Source organism: Salvelinus namaycush, chromosome 8 (genome assembly GCF_016432855.1).
Source record: "Salvelinus namaycush isolate Seneca chromosome 8, SaNama_1.0, whole genome shotgun sequence".
NCBI classification, from domain to species: Eukaryota; Metazoa; Chordata; class Actinopteri; order Salmoniformes; family Salmonidae; genus Salvelinus; species Salvelinus namaycush.
In genome coordinates, this window is record NC_052314.1 from 6,699,673 (window position 1) to 6,720,746 (window position 21,074).

At 48.4% G+C, this 21,074-nt stretch overlaps 1 protein-coding gene across 1 annotated transcript; it reads left to right on the top strand.

Moving 5' to 3' along the window:
- The first annotated feature begins 2,078 nt into the window (after nucleotides 1-2,078).
- LOC120052344 (zinc finger protein 609-like) lies at nucleotides 2,079-9,882 on the top strand. Its single transcript, XM_038999197.1, has 5 exons — nucleotides 2,079-4,676; nucleotides 4,859-5,267; nucleotides 5,688-6,014; nucleotides 6,294-6,372; nucleotides 8,039-9,882. Exons 1-4 carry the CDS (start codon nucleotides 2,262-2,264, stop codon nucleotides 6,365-6,367), a joined length of 3,225 nt encoding a protein of 1,074 aa, XP_038855125.1. The 5' UTR covers nucleotides 2,079-2,261; the 3' UTR covers nucleotides 6,368-6,372; nucleotides 8,039-9,882.
- Nucleotides 9,883-21,074: the final 11,192 nt, after the last annotated feature.

The following is a 21,074-nucleotide window of genomic DNA, read 5'->3' on the forward strand; positions in this document are numbered from 1 at the left end:
ATTGATGGGGGCAGTGAGTTCTCTGGTTTGAGGCTCTGTTATTGTGATGGGGATTGATGGGGGCAGTGAGTGTTCTGGTTTGAGGCTCTGTTATTGTGGTGGGGATTGATGGGGGCAGTGAGTTCTCTGGTTTGAGGCTCTGTTATTGTGGTGGGGATTGATGAGGGCAGTGAGTTCTCTGGTTTGAGGCTCTGTTATTGTGATGGGGATTGATGGGGGCAGTGAGTGTTCTGGTTTGAGGCTCTGTTATTGTGATGGGGATTGATGGGGGCAGTGAGTTCTCTGGTTTGAGGCTCTGTTATTGTGATGGGGATTGATGGGGGCAGTGAGTTCTCTGGTTTGAGGCTCTCTTATTGTGGTGGGGATTGATGGGGGCAGTGAGTTCTCTGGTTTGAGGCTCTGTTATTGTGGTGGGGATTGATGGGGGCAGTGAGTTCTCTGGTTTGAGGCTCTGTTATTGTGATGGGGATTGATGGGGGCAGTGAGTTCTCTGGTTTGAGGCTCTGTTATTGTGATGGGGATTGATGGGGGCAGTGAGTTCTCTGGTTTGAGGCTCTGTTATTGTGATGGGGATTGATGGGGGCAGTGAGTTCTCTGGTTTGAGGCTCTGTTATTGTGGTGGGGATTGATGGGGGCAGTGAGTTCTCTGGTTTGAGGCTCTGTTATTGTGGTGGGGATTGATGGGGGCAGTGAGTTCTCTGGTTTGAGGCTCTGTTATTGTGGTGGGGATTGGTGAGGGTAGTGAGTTCTCTGGTTTGAGGCTCTGTTATTGTGATGGGGTTTGATGAGGGCAGTGAGTTCTCTGGTTTGAGGCTCTGTTATTGTGATGGGGATTGATGGGGGCAGTGAGTTCTCTGGTTTGAGGCTCTGTTATTGTGGTGGGGATTGGTGAGGGTAGTGAGTTCTCTGGTTTGAGTCTCTGTTATTGTGATGGGGATTGATGGGGGCAGTGAGTTCTCTGGTTTGAGGCTCTGTTATTGTGATGGGGTTTGATGAGGGCAGTGAGTTCTCTGGTTTGAGGCTCTGTTATTGTGGTGGGGATTGGTGAGGGTAGTGAGTTCTCTGGTTTGAGGCTCTGTTATTGTGATGGGGATTGATGGGGGCAGTGAGTTCTCTGGTTTGAGGCTCTGTTATTGTGATGGGGATGGTGGGGGCAGTGAGTTCTCTGGTTTGAGGCTCTGTTATTGTGATGGGGATTGATGGGGGCAGTGAGTTCTCTGGTTTGAGGCTCTGTTATTGTGATGGGGATTGATGGGGGCAGTGAGTTCTCTGGTTTGAGGCTCTGTTATTGTGATGGGGATTGATGGGGGCAGTGAGTTCTCTGGTTTGAGGCTCTGTTATTGTGGTGGGGATTGGTGAGGGTAGTGAGTTCTCTGGTTTGAGGCTCTGTTATTGTGATGGGGATTGATGGGGGCAGTGAGTTCTCTGGTTTGAGGCTCTGTTATTGTGATGGGGATTGATGGGGGCAGTGAGTTCTCTGGTTTGAGGCTCTGTTATTGTGGTGGGGATTGATGAGGGCAGTGAGTTCTCTGGTTTGAGGCTCTGTTATTGTGGTGGGGATTGGTGAGGGTAGTGAGTTCTCTGGTTTGAGGCTCTGTTATTGTGATGGGGATTGATGAGGGCAGTGAGTTCTCTGGTTTGAGGCTCTGTTATTGTGATGGGGATTGATGGGGGCAGTGAGTTCTCTGGTTTGAGGCTCTGTTATTGTGGTGGGGATTGGTGAGGGCAGTGAGTTCTCTGGTTTGAGGCTCTGTTATTGTGATGGGGATTGATGGGGGCAGTGAGTTCTCTGGTTTGAGGCTCTGTTATTGTGATGGGGATTGATGGGGGCAGTGAGTTCTCTGGTTTGAGGCTCTGTTATTGTGATGGGGATTGATGGGGGCAGTGAGTTCTCTGGTTTGAGGCTCTGTTATTGTGGTGGGGATTGATGAGGGCAGTGAGTTCTCTGGTTTGAGGCTCTGTTATTGTGGTGGGGATTGATGGGGGCAGTGAGTTCTCTGGTTTGAGGCTCTGTTATTGTGGTGGGGATTGATGAGGGCAGTGAGTTCTCTGGTTTGAGGCTCTGTTATTGTGGTGGGGATTGATGAGGGCAGTGAGTTCTCTGGTTTGAGGCTCTCTTATTGTGGTGGGGATTGATGGGGGCAGTGAGTTCTATGGTTTGAGGCTCTGTTATTGTGGTGGTGTATTAATGGCGAATAGGTTTAATTCTCTGGCTTTGGTTTTCCTCCAGGTTCTGTGAGTCCCCCACCAGTGACTTGGAGATGAGGAACGGCCGGGGCCGGGGCAAGAGGATAAGGCCTAACGGAAACACGCCCGTCAACGAGAACAGCAACTCGTCGGACAACAAGGGCAGCGGCACCAGCAAGACGCGCGCCGCCAACAGCAGCAGCAAGGGCCGGCGGGGCACGCCGCCCAACAGCAACACAGAAGACGTCAAAGTCAGCCCTTCGTCGACTAATAAGCGCAAGAACAAGCCCGCCTCAGACATGGAGCCCAACTCCAGCTCAGAGGACACCAAGGGCAGCAAACGCACGCGCACCAACTCCAACAGCGGCCCTGGAGGAGTGCCCCAGCCGCCTCACGCCGTCCTCCCTGGAGGAGTACCCCAGCCGCCTCACGCCGTCCTCCCTGGCAAGCCCAGCATAAAGATGGAGACACTGCCCCCGCAGCAACTCGACCGCAACTGCCCTTCGCCAGTGCTCATTGACTGCCCGCACCCCAACTGCAACAAGAAGTACAAGCACATTAATGGCCTCAAGTACCACCAGGCCCGTGCCCACAATGATGATGACATCAAGCTGGACATGGATGGGGACAGTGAGTACGGGGAGGACTCTACGCTCCACCCCGATCCGAGCAGCTGCAATGGGGCCTCCATCTCTCAAAAGGGCTGCTTGTCACCGGCCCGCTCAGTCACGCCCAAGGGTAGGGGCTTTGAGGCCCAGACTCCGTCGCCCTCCTCGGGTAAGTTTGGCTCCAAGCAAGGTAAAAAGAAGCCCTGCGAGGTCGATCTAGAGGCAGGGGGCATGCCCATGGATGGCTGTGAGGACGGGCCCTGCCTAACGGACGAGGCCAGCAACGACGGCATGGACGACAAGAAGGACAAGGCCAAGAAGACGGGTAGCGGCTCCAAGGCAGACAAGCTGGCCCAGAAGGGCATGAAGTCAACGCGGCCCATCGCCCCGACCATACCACCTCAGCAGCTCTACTCCCTACAGACGGCAGGCGGCTTCCCTGCAGCCAGCCCTGGCTCCACCCCTGCCATTGGTTCAGCAGTTCAGTCTATCCCCAAGAGCCCTCAGCTGAAAGCGATCCAGTCCAAGCCCTCGGCACTGGGAGACCCCTCGCCTGTGAACCCAGCGCTGAGCGGCTCCAAGGACAAGAAGAAGAAAGACAAGAAGAAGAAGGAGGCAGGAAAGGAGGGAGATAGCCCCAAAGGGAAAGGGGGAAAGCCAGAGGAAGGCAAGAGCCCGTACTCTGAATCTTCGGACCCGGGGAGCAAAGGCGACGGGCTGCTGAACGGCTCATCAGACCCCCACCAGAGCCGGTTGGCCAGCATCAAGGCCGAGGCGGACAAGATATACAGCTTCACCGACAACGCTCCCAGTCCCTCCATCGGTGTGGCCAGCAGGATAGAGGCTGGAGGCATGGCCCAGCCCCTCACCCCACTCCATGTGGTCACACAAAACGGAGCTGACAACTCCTCGGTGAAGACCAACAGCCCGGCCTACTCTGACATCTCGGACGCGGGCGAGGACGGCGAGGGCCGGGTGGAGGGTGTCAAGGGAGTCAAGTCCGAGGAGCAGGCCACCCGAGAGGGGACCAAGAAGGCCCTGTTCCCCACCCAAACAGCCAGCAAGGAGTCCCCCTACTATCCCGGCTACGAGAATTACTACTCCCCAAACTACGCCAATCCTAACCCTAGCCCGGGGGTGTCGGCCACGGGGGCCACGCAACAGGAGGGGGCCCAGGTCAAGGTGAAAAAAGAGGAGCAGGAGGAGCGTAAGGTCAAGCAGGAGCAGCAGGAGGAGCGTAAGGTCAAGCAGGAGCAGCAGGAGGAGCGTAAGACCGAGATGGGTGCCTCTGGACCGGGGCAACAGCAGCAGCAGCAACAGGCCTCGGTCATCCAGCAGCGCTCCAACATGTATATGCAGCCTCTCTACTACAACCAGTATGCCTACGTTCCCCCGTACGCCTACCACCCGGACCAGGCCTACCACAACCACCTGCTGAACACCAACCCGGCCTACCGGCAGCAGTACGATGAGCGGCAGAGGCAGGTCGTAGCCGAGCAGCACCGCGCCGCCGAGAAGAAATCAGACGCTGCTGGAAAGGAGCGAGAGCGAGAGGGCTCCTCAGGGAAGGAGCGGGGTGAGGAATGGAAGCAGAAGGCTTTGGTGCCCCCCACCCTCTCCAAGGCTCCCAGTGTCACAGACCTGGGCAAAGGCGGGCTGCCCCAGGGCAAGCCGCCCAAAGAGCCCTCGTCCTCCTCGGAGCAGACCAAGTCATCGGTCATCATGCCCAAGGGGGAGGACGCCAAGGCGCCGGCCCAGCAGGCTGAGGGGCTAAAGATGAAGCTGAGTGAAGGAGGGCACCACGGGAAGGGGGATGAACCCAAGGCGGGCATGGAGTCCGGCAGGCCCTCGGCCATGGAACAGGCCATGTGGTACAGACAGGTAACCTGACACGGTTGTGTTTGAATCGGCTGATTGTGATTGGATGTTAGACAAATGTATGTCAAATTATCACTATAAAACTGAGTAGAAGTGCATGCTGGTTTGTGTATTCTGGGAAATGTTTAAGTGAAGGTTTAATTTTTGTAGGACACAACTGATGAGATGTTTTGTGTTTTTTTCAGGAGCCTGACTCGCGGCTGTGGCCTTACCTCTACCCCAGCAAATACCCTGAGGCCCAGAAACCACAGGACGTGGAGCGCCACAGGGAAAGAGACAGAGACCGAGGAGAGCGGGACAGAGACCGAAAGGGCAAGGAGGGCAGGGACGAGAGGGCTCGGCCCAAAGACGTCACCCCAAAGGAGGAGAGCAAAGAGGGGGTTGAGCCCCGGTTGTCTTTGGCCTTGGAGGAACACCGGGGGGTGGGAAAGGACCCAAGGGGCACCGCTGGCCACATGCAGTTCTCCTCTCCCATGGCCCAGCACCAAGGCTACATGCCTTACATGCATGGCGCCTACGCCTACGGCCAGGGCTATGACCCCAGCCACCCGGGCTACCGCGGGATGCCATCAGTCATGATGCAGAACTACCCTGGTAAGAGTTAATGCCACTGCTTACAGGATACAGTGCATTCGGGAAAGTATTCAGACCCCTTCCCTTTTTCCACATTTTGTTACGTTAGCCTTATTCTAAAATGGATTAAATGGCTTTTTTTTTTCATCATCAATCTGCACACAATACCCCATAATGACAAAGCGAAAACAGGTTATTTTGAATTTTTTGCAAATGTATTCAAAATAAAAAACAAGTACCTTATTTATAGAAGTATTTCCGAATGCACTGTACATACAGCTATGCCATTGGATTGTTAAAATCTGTATTATGATGATGTACAAAATGTGAAAAAATAAATAAAATGATGAAGGAACCCTGATATGCATTAATGTTCATGTTTGTTTGATTGTAAATGGTTTAATGACTCCAGTGGTGTTTAACCTCCTCTCTCACCGACAGGGTCCTACTACTCATTCTATGGCAATAAGATGGGGCCGGGCGAGGAAGGCGGCGAGAAGGCGGCGCGCGCCAGCCCCACGGTCGGTGGCAAGTCGTCCTCCGAGGCCAAGGCCCTGGACATCCTTCACCAGCACGCCAGCCAGTACAAGAGCAAGTCGCCCACGGTCGGCGAGAAGACCTCCTCGCATGAAAGGGAACGGGAGCGCGCTGTGGCCGAGCGAGACATGGACCGGCCGCGTTCCTCTCCCTCACAGCGCATCATGCCTTCCCATCACCACCTGGGCTACCCGCTGCTCTCGGGGCAGTACGACCTGTCCTACGCCACAGGTAAGTGATGGCTGGACGCCCGCCCACAAACAAGCACAAGGACACATCTCGGCCTTCAGCGTTGGCTAACTGCTCCAATAGAACGCACAAGGACAAACGCTTTTCTATGGCAATCACCTAACTGTAAAATGATATAACTTTGTAAGACCTTTTTCTCCTACCTAAGGTATTACGGAAAAGAAAACAATAACAAAATATCATCCGTAACTTGGTGTATTGACTAAATCTGGAGTTATGACTATATGGAGGTGTATGTAACTAGTGGCTCTTCCTTCACAGGTCTCTCTTCATCAGCCATAGTTGCCAGTCAACAAGCCTCCTCCCCCTCCATGTACCCCCCTGCACGGAGATGAGAATGGTAAGGAGGAACCAGATCCTCCAACAAATGGACAAACTGACCCTGCTTACACACACACACACACACACACATTTCTTCCTGATGTTTAAACATGCTCTTTGATCCAGAATAGTGCCAATATAGCTACACTACATGGCTACACCACAAAAGTATGTGGACACCTGCTCGTCAAACATCTCAATGTAAAAAATCGAGGGCAATAACATGGAGTTGGTCCCCTCTTTGCTGTTATAACAGCCTTCACTCTTCTGGGAAGGCTTTCCACTAGATGTTGGAACATTGATGCGGGGACTTGCTTCCATTCAGCCACAAGAGCATTAGTGAGGTCGGGCACTGATGTTGGGCGATTAGGCCCGGCTCGCAGTCAGCGCTCCAATTCATCCCAAAGGTGTTCGATGGGGTTCAGGTCAGGGCTCTGTGCAGGCCTGTTAAGTTCTTCCACACCGATCTTGACAAACCATTTCTATACGGACCTTGCTTTGTGCACGGGGGCATTGTCGTGCTCAAACAGGAAAGGGCCTTTCCCAAACTGTTGCCACAAAGTTGGAAGCACAGAATTGTCTAGAATGTAATTGTATGCTGTAGAGTTAAGATTTCCCTTCACTGGAACTAAGGGGCCTAGCCCAAAACATGAAAAACAGCCCAGACCATTATTCCTCCTCCACCAAACTTTACAGTTGACACTATGCATTGGTAAAGGTAGTGTTCTCCTGGCTTCCGCCAAACCCAGATTGGTCCGTCAGACTGCCAGATGGTGAAGCGTGATTCTTCACTCCAGAGACCACTTTTCCACTGCTCCAGAGTCCAATGGCGCGCAAGCTTTACACCACTCCAGCCGACGCTTGGCAGTGCATGGTGATCTTAGGCTTGTGTGCGGCTGCTCGGCCATGGAAACCACAGGAAGTCGGTGGTACCTTTTTTATTGGGGAGAACTGGCTCGTGTTAATGGCTGGAGGTGAGTAAGTGGAATGGTATCAAATACATCAAAACACATGGTTTCCACGGTTTCAATGGTTTCCAGGTGTTTGATGCCTTTCCATTGTTATGAGCCGTCCCTCCTCTCAGCAGCCTCGTGATGGAAACCCATTTCATGAAGCTCCCGACGAACAGTCCTTGTGCTGACGTTGCTTCCAGAGGCAGTTGGGAACTCAGTAGTGTGTGTTGGAACAGCACTTACAGTTGACCGGGGGCAGCTCTAGCAGCGCAGAAATCTGATGAACTGACTAGTTGAGCTCTTCAGTACAGGCCATTCTACTGCCAATGTTTGTCTATGGATATTGCATGGCGGTGTGCTCAATTGTGGCTGAAATAGCCGAATGCACTAATTTGAAGGGGTGTCCACATTCTTTTGGCCATGTAGTGTATCTCTTTAATTTTATCTAAGTAAAAAAAAATAAACGCTTCTCTCTGACTGCTAGAAGGATTTCTGGTTGTTTAATGACACTGCAGTCTATGATGCCCTCTGCTGGACAAAATATGAACCAACATCAACTACATTTCATTGAAAGTGTCAGTGTATACAGTATGTGTGATTATCTGTAGGGCCTAATTACAATGTAGGTTTGTTTAATTCATGCTAATTACAGGCCAATCATCTTGTTGAATGTAGATGTTAAATTCTTAGCCTTGCTGTCATATAACTCTCCCCGTCTCTTTTTCCCCACAGGGAGACCTGATTGGCTGACCTCGACCTTGCTTGGAGCCATGTGACTGGATCACACAAAGAAGCCTGATGCAGAGCTCATTTTAAGACATCAGTTCAATGGTGTTTGGTGTATTTTTTTAGTTTCTGCCTGGTTGTTCCGGCTGTTCTGCTTCCTCCCTCCGCTAGTGGGGTGGCCACCCTACGGCAAGGCTTCCCGTGGCTGGCTTGAGGGCTCACCGAGCCCCCTCCTCTGTCTGGCCAGCCAGTCACTCCTTTGCACCACTCACGTGATGGACTAAAAGGTCTGAGGGACGGCCTGACGAGGCTGACGCGTTCTGATGGAGTGAGGCCTTATCACACGGACGGGCCATATTGGAAGTGGAGAGTGTAGATGGGAGAGGGGTTCGATCAGAAACATACTGGATTAAGTTTGGAATCACTACATAGAGATATGGACCTATTGGATTGATGGCTGACCCTGAGCCTGAGCGTGATAGGGTTGCAGCTTGACTTCTGGGTTCTTTCATCCATCCACCAAACTACCCACTGACCCGGAGGACATTTTGAGACATTCATTGCATTGCAATGGACCCATGTTTTTCCCCCTTCTGTTATTTTTTTGGTGGGGGGGTCGTTGTTTGGGCCAGAGGAGGGGTGACTGAAAGGGGAGCGACTGGTTTTCGTTGTCTCCATCCCTCTCCACCACTCTGGGCTTTCTATGCAAGCCGAAGCTGCTCTTCTCCTTATACTGACAGAGACAGCCCTCCTCTTCCTCGGTTCAGTTTCAGGGGGAGGAAACATTCAAGTTCAGGCTCTGTTGAATCTGTAGTTGTTTGTGTGAAAAGTTATCAATCGCCTACTTGAGTTCATTCAGAGAGTCAAACTATCCGTGTTTGTTTTTTTGTTGCGTTTTATTTGTACACAGCTTTTTATTTGTACAAGGCTTTTTATTTTTGTGCGTCGTTCGTTCCACAGCATTAGTCTCACAACTATTCATGTTTTTGTATTATTTTAGCAGTTTATTTGATTTTTTTTTTTTCTTTGTGTGTCTTGTTGGCTTGACGACCGTGTTTCCATCTCACTCTGACCCAGTGGTAAAACAAACTCCTTTGGCTGTTTGTGTCTGTGTTGAACACTTCTGGCCTTTCTGTGGTGGCGGTGACAGCTGTCTCCTCGTTTCCTTTCCCAAAGGGTCATCCAGTTTACAAAGTAGCTCCAATGCATCTGCTCCAGCTCCCAGCTCCTCAGCAAGGACCCCGGCTTAAAGGGAGAGGATATATTTGTGCCTGGAGGTACTTTGGCTTAGAGAGAAGAGGAACGGAGAGGAGCAGGGATGTACCATCCTGGTGCTCTCCAAGCTCTGTGACCCGGCAGGTTGCGCTAATCAGAGGAGCTGACTGGACTCTTCAGATGCTGCCTCTAGTTCCATCCATCTTCACTGGGCACTGCAGAGGGGGAGAGGGGTTCTCAGACAGGCAGACAGGCAGACAGGCAGGCAGACAGACAGACAGGCAGGCAGACAGGCAGCCCAGGTCGTAAAGTGCACAAGGCTTTTGTTTTGTCTGTTTGTGCACACTGTCTGGGACCTACATGGCTATATGAGAACGGTCTGCAAGCCACAGTCTGGCAGTCGCTGCTGCTAGTCTCTCACCAAACTGCATCATGGGTTATCTGCAGTCCTCCCTCATCAATGGACATGTAAGAACACAAAGGGAAACTCTCTCTAGAGCTGTCAGTGGATGCTCAGTAGATATGACTGCTGCACTCACTCTCCCTCTGTCCTGTAGTGATGGAGAGACAGGCAGCTCTCTCCCTCTGTCCTGTAGTGATGGAGAGACAGGCAGCTCTCTCCCTCTGTCCTGTAGTGATGGAGAGACAGGCAGCTCTCTCCCTCTGGCCTGTAGTGATGGAGAGACAGGCAGCTCTCTCCCTCTGGCCTGTAGTGATGGAGAGACAGGCAGCTCTCTCCCTCTGGCCTGTAGTGATGGAGAGACAGGCAGCTCTCTCCCTCTGGCCTGTAGTGATGGAGAGACAGGCAGCTCTCTCCCTCTGTCCTGTAGTGATGGAGAGACAGGCAGCTCTCTCCCTCTGTCCTGTAGTGATGGAGAGACAGGCAGCTCTCTCCCTCTGGCCTGTAGTGATGGAGAGACAGGCAGCTCTCTCCCTCTGTTCTGGCCTGTAGTGATGGAGAGACAGGCAGCTCTCTCCCTCTGTTCTGGCCTGTAGTGATGGAGAGACGGGCAGCTCTCTCCCTCTGTTCTGGCCTGTAGTGATGGAGAGACGGGCAGCTCTCCCTCTGTCCTGTAGTGATGGAGAGACAGGCAGCTCTCTCCCTCTGTTCTGTCCTGTAGTGATGGAGAGACAGGCAGCTCTCTCCCTCTGTTCTGGCCTGTAGTGACGGAGAGATGGGCAGCTCTCTCCCTCTGTTCTGTCCTGTAGTGATGGAGAGACGGGCAGCTCTCTCCCTCTGCCCTGTAGTGATGGAGAGACAGGCAGCTCTCTCCCTCTGTCCTGTAGTGATGGAGAGACAGGCAGCTCTCTCCCTCTGTTCTGTCCTGTAGTGATGGAGAGACAGGCAGCTCTCTCCCTCTGTTCTGGCCTGTAGTGACGGAGAGATGGGCAGCTCTCTCCCTCTGTTCTGTCCTGTAGTGATGGAGAGACGGGCAGCTCTCTCCCTCTGCCCTGTAGTGATGGAGAGACAGGCAGCTCTCTCCCTCTGTCCTGTAGTGATGGAGAGACAGGCAGCTCTCTCCCTCTGTCCTGTAGTGATGGAGAGACAGGCAGCTCTCTCCCTCTGTTCTGTCCTGTAGTGATGGAGGGACGGGCAGCTCTCTCCCTCTGTCCTGTAGTGATGGAGAGACGGGCAGCTCTCTCCCTCTGTCCTGTAGTGATGGAGAGACAGGCAGCTCTCTCCCTCTGTTCTGTCCTGTAGTGATGGAGGGACGGGCAGCTCTCTCCCTCTGTCCTGTAGTGATGGAGAGACGGGCAGCTCTCTCCCTCTGGCCTGTAGTGATGGAGAGAAGGGCAGCTCTCTCCCTCTGTTCTGTCCTGTAGTGATGGAGAGACGGGCAGCTCTCTCCCTCTGTTCTGCCCTGTAGTGATGGAGAGACGGGCAGCTCTTTCCCTCTGTTCTGGCCTGTAGTGATGGAGAGAAGGGCAGCTCTCTCCCTCTGTTCTGGCCTGTAGTGATGGAGAGATGGGCAGCTCTCTCCTGTAATATTTATTCAAGGACTTCTAGTTGTGGAGTGCTGTGTTACTGGGAGTTGGCACATGCCCCTGTTAATGTTTTGGTGAATGAGAGCAATTGCAAAATGGAGTCTCCTGCAGGCCCAGCTCCTCTCACCTTCCTCTCCTTTCCAACTCTGTCTGTCTGTCTGTCTGTGTGTGGCTGCATGGTGTAAACATTACCCCGCACAATGTCCTTCCTAGTGGATCAAGTCAGATGCACATTTGCTTTGGGACACTGTTCCCATCCCCGCCCTCTTACTGTGCTTTCTGTTTATAGTGTACAGAGGAATTATTTTTTCAAAGGTTGTTGGACGCTATCGGAAAATGTCCTATGCTTTCTGTCTTGTTAGCCTCCCCCCCCCCCCCCCCCTTCCGTTGATATGATAAACTGTGGACTCCACCCCTTCAGTAGCCTCTGTTTCTATTGACCCCTCCACCAGTAGTATCCCCACCCCTTCAGTAGCCTCTGTTTCTATTGACCCCTCCACCAGTAGTATCCCCACCCCTTCAGTAGCCTCTGTTTCTATTGACCCCTCCACCAGTAGTATCCCCACCCCTTCAGTAGCCTCTGTTTCTATTGACCCCTCCACCAGTAGTATCCCCACCCCTTCAGTAGCCTCTGTTTCTATTGACCCCTCCACCAGTAGTATCCCCACCCCTTCAGTAGCCTCTGTTTCTATTGACCCCTCCACCAGTAGTATCCCCACCCCTTCAGTAGCCTCTGTTTCTATTGACCCCTCCACCAGTAGTATCCCCACCCCTTCAGTAGCCTCTGTTTCTATTGACCCCTCCACCAGTAGTATCCCCACCCCTTCAGTAGCCTCTGTTTCTATTGACCCCTCCACCAGTAGTATCCCCACCCCTTCAGTAGCCTCTGTTTCTATTGACCCCTCCACCAGTAGTATCCCCACCCCTTCAGTAGCCTCTGTTTCTATTGACCCCTCCACCAGTAGTATCCCCACCCCTTCAGTAGCCTCTGTTTCTATTGACCCCTCCACCAGTAGTATCCCCACCCCTTCAGTAGCCTCTGTTTCTATTGACCCCTCCACCAGTAGTATCCCCACCCCTTCAGTAGCCTCTGTTTCTATTGACCCCTCCACCAGTAGTATCCCCACCCCTTCAGTAGCCTCTGTTTCTATTGACCCCTCCACCAGTAGTATCCCCACCCCTTCAGTAGCCTCTGTTTCTATTGACCCCTCCACCAGTAGTATCCCCTCTCCTGAAGCCCATGATGCCACACGTTCCCAAGCCGCCTCGACCACCCTCAAGAAAAACAAGTCACATTTCAACCATGTCATTTTAACCCTCATTTGTTGCTCTTGTTTTTTTTTGTTTTTGGTTCCATGAGATACTGCTCATGAATGCTTTGTATTGTTATTACTACCTGCCGGGATAGACAAAGGCTGAGGGCCGGGCTGAGGGCAGAGCAGCTGTCCACAGAGGAGTGATAGAGAGGTAGAACTCATCAGATTCTCCCACTGCGTCCACTCTTCTCCTGCTAATGATCCCCATTGATCCTGCCGCCGCACAGCGCCCACTCAACCGCTTGTCTGTAAATCAGTAAATCTGATTCGCCGTGATGCTTTCCTTGCCCTTCGTGGATCTGGCGTGCTTGGGAGAGCAGCACAGGAAATCTGAACTAATAAATTAGATTTTTTTGTGTGTGTGTTTTAGACATAAATGTGATTTAGCGAAGCCGAGGGGAATTAGACGTTTGTTGTGGCAGCGGCGGTTAAACAGACCTCAAAGCCACTAAAGTGGCGTTTTATTCACCAAGAGAGCAGGCGAATGCTATCATGAACAATTAAATAGGCCGTGCTCAGAGCACTGCCCCCTGTGAGAGTCCATTCATTCCAGTAATACTCTAATAGTTCTCCTAATCAGACACGTTCCAGTTGAATTCCCTGCTAAACACTAATATAAGAGGCCTGTAGGATCCACAACGATCCAGTCACTAGAAAAGGGGATCTCCATTCAAGTCAATGTTCAATGACGGCTGGAAAGCCATTCTATTGCTTCTATTTCTATGGTAGGCTCATCAAGGTTGACTTTGGTTCTGTCCTGTAGTGATGTCAGTTCATATGTTACTGGTGTGTGAATGTTGTTGACAGGTGACCTGGTTGATAGGCCCTACTCTCACCACAATATTGTTGATGCTCAGCCGTGATTGGATGCTGGCACAGATTTTTTTTTTAAATCCCCCTGTCCTTTTCTCTGAAGTAGAGGGTTTATGTTTTGTTTGGAAATATGTCTTGTCATACAATGGGAGAAGAGCCAGTGTTTAAAAAAAAAAAAAAATGCTTTTAACACGTTCTGTATGGAGTGAGATGGTAGGTGAGGTCAGAACCAGATTATATATTAATAGTCATTTAATGGGTCTGTTAAACCAGAACCTCTGCTGATGAAAAGTGGTTTAAAAAAAAAAAAAAAAAAAAAAAAAAATGATAAGCGGAAAAAAGCGCTTGATACATTTTTTTGGAGGATCGAGTTTGGGGATTTTTTAGTTTTTTTAATACAGACAGAGAAATGAGTTAATGACCATACTCCCACGGCAGCTGTTGTTGAGGTGTTGTCTCACTGTGCTTGGGTAGTCTGTCATTCCTTGTGTTACTCACGCCGCGGGAGGACGAAATGTTCCTGTTGGATTTCCTTTTCCTGTTTCTTTATTCATAACCCCGCCCCCTAAACCCACGTCCCCAGAGCAGTGGCTCGGTATCAGTCATCGGTATCAGTCATCGGTATCAGTCATCGGTATCAGTCATCGGTATCAGTCATCGGTATCAGTCATCGGTACTTGAAAGAAAGATGTTTACAGCTTTTTTTATTGCTATGTTTTGTTTTGTTTCATCCCCCTCTTTGCCCTCAAGTGTTTCTCTCTTATGTAAAGTGTACATTGCCACATGTCTTTTTTTATACAATACTGTAACTTGCCTTTGTACATTTAGGCAAAAAATAAATCTTTTTATGAGACAATCACTCCTGTCCCGTCTGTCTTGTCTTTTTTTTCCACAGAGAAGGAAAGGGATCACAATAGGTGTTGTTATTAGGAAACACTTAAGTTAATGCGTATGATACAGGTTAATGAGCATGATACGGGTTCATGCGTACGACACGGGTTCATGCGTACGACACGGGTTCATGCGTACGACACGGGTTCATGCGTACGACACGGGTTCATGCGTACGACACGGGTTCATGCGTACGACACGGGTTCATGCGTACGACACGGGTTCATTGCGTACGACACGGGTTCATGCGTACGACACGGGTTCACGCGTACGACACGGGTTCACGCGTACGACACGGGTTCACGCGTACGACACGGGTTCACGCGTACGACACGGGTTCACGCGTACGACACGGGTTCATTGCGTACGACACGGGTTCACGCGTACGACACGGGTTCATTGCGTACGACACGGGTTCACGCGTACGACACGGGTTCATTGCGTACGACACGGGTTCATTGCGTACGACACGGGTTCATTGCGTACGACACGGGTTCATTGCGTACGACATGGGTTCACGCGTACGACACGGGTTCATTGCGTACGACACGGGTCCACGCGTACGACACGGGTTCATTGCGTACGACACGGGTTCATTGCGTACGACACGGGTTCACGCGTACGACACGGGTTCACGCGTACGACACGGGTTCATTGCGTACGACACGGGTTCATTGCGTACGACACGGGTTCATTGCGTACGACACGGGTTCATGCGTACGACACGGGTTCATGCGTACGACACGGGTTCACGCGTCAACGTTCTGGTGCTTGCATAAAAATAAAAAAATATCCATTGAAAGACTGATTTGATATAGTTCAAATAATGGTTCACCAAATACAAACAAATTCAATATACACTTCCTAACTAGAGGCACACGCATACACTTAGAGCATTACAATCCTTGTAATATACTGTCATAACTCATAAGTAGTTATAACATCCTCATAATATATCACTGTGATGCATTATAATACCAAAGTGCATCATCGGGGCTGGACCTAGTCACTAAGTGACGTAAGCGGCCGTTGTGGGGCCCTGACCAAATTATAAAAATCAGTCAGGGTCTCTACTTGACGTTGAGAATTAGAATAGTAGAATACACATGGTGCAATTTCAAAATGTGGTTGTACATCAGCAGATTTCCCTCTTATGTCAGTCTGTAACCATGTTTCCATTCAACTATTTCATTCAGATGAAATTAACGGACGCGTGAAAAACAAAAGTCACGACCAGGCTGATGGAAACATGAAATGCCGGTACAATTTGTTCGTTCGACATGGTGGGATCATTTTGTGTCTAAAATGAATTATGCGAGAAATGGCGTTGTAAACACCTTTATGCTCAAATAATGATATAATAACCGTATTATCGAAGTAAATATGGAGTTACGTGATGACATGTTGCGCTGTCCTCTCACTACGACTCATCCGGAAAGCACACAGTTTATTAGGCTACAGATGAAATAAATTATGATGAACTTCACAGGGAGGTGAAAGAGGAAGATGATGATGATGAGCTTGATGCTCCTTTACAATAAATATCGAGGGTCTTACTCTGGTGACATGATCATCGATGCTTGGCTGCCGTTTGACAAATACAAATACTATATCATCATGTAGGTAGTCTAGCCGCACTGTTTCGGCGAGCTGTTGGCTAGAGCGCATGTGCAAAGACCCTGAGTGGCCACCTTTGTATATAAACTTTTTTTTTACTAGAATAAATGCATTTTCTGAACACCCCACAACATTAAGTACATATTAAACCTTCAGGAAAACACGTTTTCTGATCTCGGGCATTAAAACCCTTTTATTATTGTCCATTTTTGTCTTGATAGGGACACCATTTATCTTCAACCCCGTCACAGACAAAATGGAAGTTGTCTGAATATGATTATAAAAGATACTTGTTATAAAAATCAACATTTACCTAATGCTCATGTGTCCCCCAAACCAATTAAATTATTATCAATATAAAATGTATGTAAAATCTCAATGTTACTTTATTAAACCCTGAAATAGACACGTGTCAGCGGGCTTATCATTTAAATAAAATCCTTTCAATTCAGAATTGTAACATAAATCTAATCTTCTTCGGATTGTCCTTAAGATTTCACACTGAGCTCAGAAATCACTAAATTCATATTTATTAGTCTTTGACATTTTATTTAACAAATATTGTCACGTGACGGGGTTGAGACTAGGGTGACAGGGTTGAATCCTGTAACGGGGTTGACGAGACATCGGTTTCCATATAAATTAGTTTAATATCAAAATCCCTCCAAGATTTACCCCAAAACATTGCATTTCAAAGTTCAACGTGTCATCAAACTATAGGACAATTTTCCAAGGGCATTTAGAATGGTAGAACAGCTGTAACTACAGCACTAGCGTCAGCATGACGATCCTTCTCAGGAGCACCATATTCAGATATCATATTAACATGGCAGAAGTCATGGCAAAATGTGTAGAATTACAGGAAATAGTTGTAAAACTGCAAAAGTTTCTTTCCGCCCCATGGCAAAATAAGTAGAATTGCATAAAACAAGTTAGAAAATTGCTAAATGTTCTTTGCGCCACATTGCAAAATGTGTAGAATTGCAGAAAATGTACTTTAAAATAAATGTTCTCTCCACCTTCAAGAGTGAGGCCACTAAAATGTTTTGCTTATGATGTGGGTCCCCGGGGGGGGGGGGGTCCCCGAACCAAATCTCGCTTAGGGCCCCCTAAAGGCTAGGGCTGGCCCTGTGCATAACGTATCATAGATCCTACTTGTTTGAAAATAACGTTATAATCGAATGCATACAATGTAATGTTGTGTTACCCCGTGTATCCAATAGGGTGAGGGTGCATTATGTGTAGCATCCCATTAGTGGAAACCAAGACAGTTCTCAGGGCTAAGCCTGATTGTAACTAAATACAGTATGTTTGAGTGGTGTTGGGGACAATTTTAGCTAACCCTACCATTTTCCTAACCTTAACCTAATTACCCTAAACCACGTTAATTCTCCAAACATGCCACATTAATTATCCTAACCTGCTACGAAAAGTCACTAATGCTAGTCAAAACGGTCAGATATGCCCTGAGAACAGTGCATTATGCATGATAGTCAGACCCTCTTTGTTTTGTAATAGTTGGCGTGCAAAAAATGCGTTGATTTTTGCTGCAGCAATTCTGAGATTTTGCATGGCTTCTGTCCAATTGGTCACGAAAATGAACTAGTGAGGTAAACGTTTGTTTGCCATGTGGTAAGATATATATTGTGTTGTTGTTGCGGTAAAGGTGCTGTGATTAGTTCATATTGCGAGCCCTCATTTTGTAATGCGTGATCAGACCATTTTATACAGTGATTTTTTTGCCGCGATTTGACTGTTTTATGCTGAAATAATGCGGTGATTGATTTACATTTGCAAGCTATCGCATAATATGTGGGAAATTGTTGATTTTGCACAACAAAAAAAGGTGAAATCCCCGAATCCTGGAGGGACTGTGTAGTGAGGGTATATTATCATGTTACTATTATGAGTTATAATGTTTATACGTGTCAAATAAGTGTAAAAATAAATAAAACAAAGCATTGTAAATGCCCTTATAAAGCATAAGTGTACGTTATTTAAAATGTTACCTACATTCCGCTACTTTCATACATGTTTTACCTCATTGTTGTTTAGTTATTAGGCAGTGATACATTTGGTGATGCAGTATGCCACATTGACCAGAGTGGGGCTCTGGCTTACCGATAGAGTTATCCTCTTATCCAGGTTATGAGAGCTGTTCAGCACAGCACCATAATAATGCCATTTTTTTCTCTCGACTCTCTCAAACAGTGCATTCATTGCACGTTGGCCTAGTTTATAAAAGTGAGTTCAAGGATATGGGTCAGAGTGTGTTTTCTTTGTCTAGTTGGGGATTTGCCAATAGCCCAGCTGCAGGGTTCTTTTCAGCTTTTCGAGAAATCAGGTGACCAAGCCTGACTGGCTAAAACAAAAGCAGGTGACCAAGCCTGACTGGCTGAATATAAAAGCGCCATACAAACACTCCAGTCTTGCGCACAGCGGTTTCTATGGAGACGCGGTTGGAAGAAGGGAGCACTACCAGAATGAATGAGCTACACACTGAAGCGCACAGTCTCAAGAGAATGCCATTGAGTGCAATGGCGTTTTACATACCAATTTATAGTTTCGTATTGAATTTTTCCTCATGCGTAGGCTAATTGAGGTGGGTAAGTATATGGATTAAACAAATTTAAAAATGACTCCTTTCCACAGATACATCAATAATGTGAAATAAAATCAAATGTGACCGATGAATACAACCGGTGTTTACAGTGATGCCAACTTAGCAATTGTGTTGCTAGATTTAACAACTTTTCAGACTCTAACCTGACAAATTTTTTTTCAAACAGTAGCAAAAAAAACACATTTTGCTACTTTTTAAAAATGTATTTTGAACTTTTAGCAACTTTTGAAAAGTGAATCAAATGCTATAATGCACACATTTCCCTCTAAATGACACAAAACCGATTTTCTCTGTCACAACACACGTGCCTGGCTACAAAAGTGCATTGTGAGTGAAGTCAGCAACAGGGAGCCAACAGCAAATTGCAAATCATTGTTGGCTGACTTGCAGTAGTATGCGTTCGACGAGACAAACCCAATGAATATAATTGGTCACGAATGTTTGATGTTGAACAGAACTTACAGCATCAATTCAACCTGTCCCAATCAAAATTGTACAGGAAAGAGTGGGAGGAGTCTGTACCTGGATTTAAAGGGTGGCTGAGGACCGTAAGGAGTCTGTACCTGAATTTAAAGGGTGGCTGAAGACCATAAGGAGTCTGTACCTGAATTTAAAGGGTGGCTGAGGATCGTAAGGAGTCTGTACCTGAATTTAAAGGGTGGCTGAAGACCGTAGGGAGTCTGTACCTGAATTTAAAGGGTGGCTGAAGACCGTAAGGAGTCTGTACCTGAATTTAAAGGGTGGCTGAGGACCGTAAGGAGTCTGTACCTGAATTTAAAGGGTGGCTGAGGACCGTACGGAGTCTGTACCTGAATTTAAAGGGTGGCTGACGACCGTAAGGAGTCTGTACCTGAATTTAAAGGGTGGCTGAGGACCGTAAGGAGTCTGTACCTGAATTTAAAGGGTGGCTGAGGACCGTAGGGAGTCTGTACCTGAATTTAAAGGGTGGCTGAGGACCGTAAGGAGTCTGTACCTGAATTTAAAGGGTGGCTGAGGACCGTACGGAGTCTGTACCTGAATTTAAAGGGTGGCTGAGGACCGTACGGAGTCTGTACCTGAATTTAAAGGGTGGCTGAGGACCGTAAGGAGTCTGTACCTGGCAATGCCAGATCAATAGTAAAGGCAGTAGCTGAGTTTCTTGAGAAGTGTAACCTTTAAAAAAAAAAAGAGAATCTTCAGGGTATTGGTACTGATAATGCGTCCGTGATGACGGGGTGCACAAGATTTTAAAGGAAGAATGTGCATTGCCCAATTTGCTACTCATCCGCTGTGTGTGCCATTCTTTACAATTGGCTGTCTGTGCAGCATCCAAAGAAACCATCCCTAGGAGTGTTGAGTACTTAATCAGGGAAACCTACAACTGGTTTACCAATTCCCCAAAAAGGTGCGATGCATACAAAGCGGTGTATGCCACCATTAATTGTGGCCAGAAACCCCTGCAGATCACCAAAGTGTGCCACACGTTGACTATTGATTGAGCCTGCGGTAACTCGTATATTGAGCCAGTGGGAAAAACTGAAACTCCACTTTGAGTTGACCAAGGCCAGTGAGCATTGCTACATGGCGGATGTGCTCCAAACAGATCCTGTCAAGCTTTTGGACAATCTGGTACACCTCTTAACATCAATTTGCAGCAGAGTAGTCAACCCTATGGCAAAAATGGATGTCCTGAAGGATGCCATTGATGGACAGCTCAGTCCATCACCATACCTTGGGTACCTTTTCGAGAGCACGGTGTACCAACTCAGTCTTGCGCCAGAGGATGAAAAGGTCATTTGTAGACAGTGCATCAACTACATTGTTGCTTTAAGCAAGGAGCTGCAAGCAAGGCTCCCAGACAACCTTGAAGCCTTCGAAACATGGCCTTGTTCAGTGTTAAGGAAACGCTAAAGCACAATAAAGGCACCACTGAAATGATTAAAGTAGCTGAGCTACTGGGATACCAGCCCCAAACAATTGATCAAATTGTTTCCCAATGGAGAAACATCCATCTGTTTAGGTGGGACTCAACGGAAAATACAGTCGAGTTTTGGAGTGAAGTCAATAACTACACGGACTCTTCTGGGCCAAATCCATTTGAAGAACTGTGCAAAGCTGCACTCGCTGCCCTCTCCTTGCCACACTCAAATGCAGAGGTTGAACGGCTGTTCAGCCAAATGAGTGTGGTCAAAGTCAAAGTTAAGAAATAGAATGTCACTGTACACTTTCAACTCCATACTCCTGGTGCCCTATGGACTGAAGTGGCTGGTGATACCTGTTACCAGCATAAACTACCATTTATATTTTTTTATACCTTTGACTATTGGATGTTCTAATAGGCACTATAGTATTGCCAGCCTAATCTCGGGAGTTGATAGGCTTGAAGTCATAAACAACGCTGTGCTTCAAGTATTGCTAAGAGCTGCTGGCAAACGCAATAAAGTGCTGTTTGATTGAATGCTTACGAGCCTGCCGCTGCCTACCACCGCTCAGTCAGACTGCTCTATCAAATATCAAATCAGACTTAATTATAATATAATAAACACAGAAATACGAGCCTCAGGTCATTAATATGGTCAAATCCGGAAACTATCATTTCTAA

What these genes read in the sequence shown, in the direction of transcription:
- LOC120052344 (XM_038999197.1), top strand. Translation starts at nt 2,262, where the DNA reads ATGAGGAACGGCCGGGGCCGGGGCAAGAGGATAAGGCCTAACGGAAAC. An exon ending in CATGATGCAGAACTACCCTG is followed by an intron (nt 5,268 to 5,687) that starts GTAAGAGTTAAT and finishes TCTCACCGACAG; the next exon opens with GGTCCTACTACTCATTCTAT. An exon ending in CGACCTGTCCTACGCCACAG is followed by an intron (nt 6,015 to 6,293) that starts GTAAGTGATGGC and finishes CTTCCTTCACAG; the next exon opens with GTCTCTCTTCATCAGCCATA.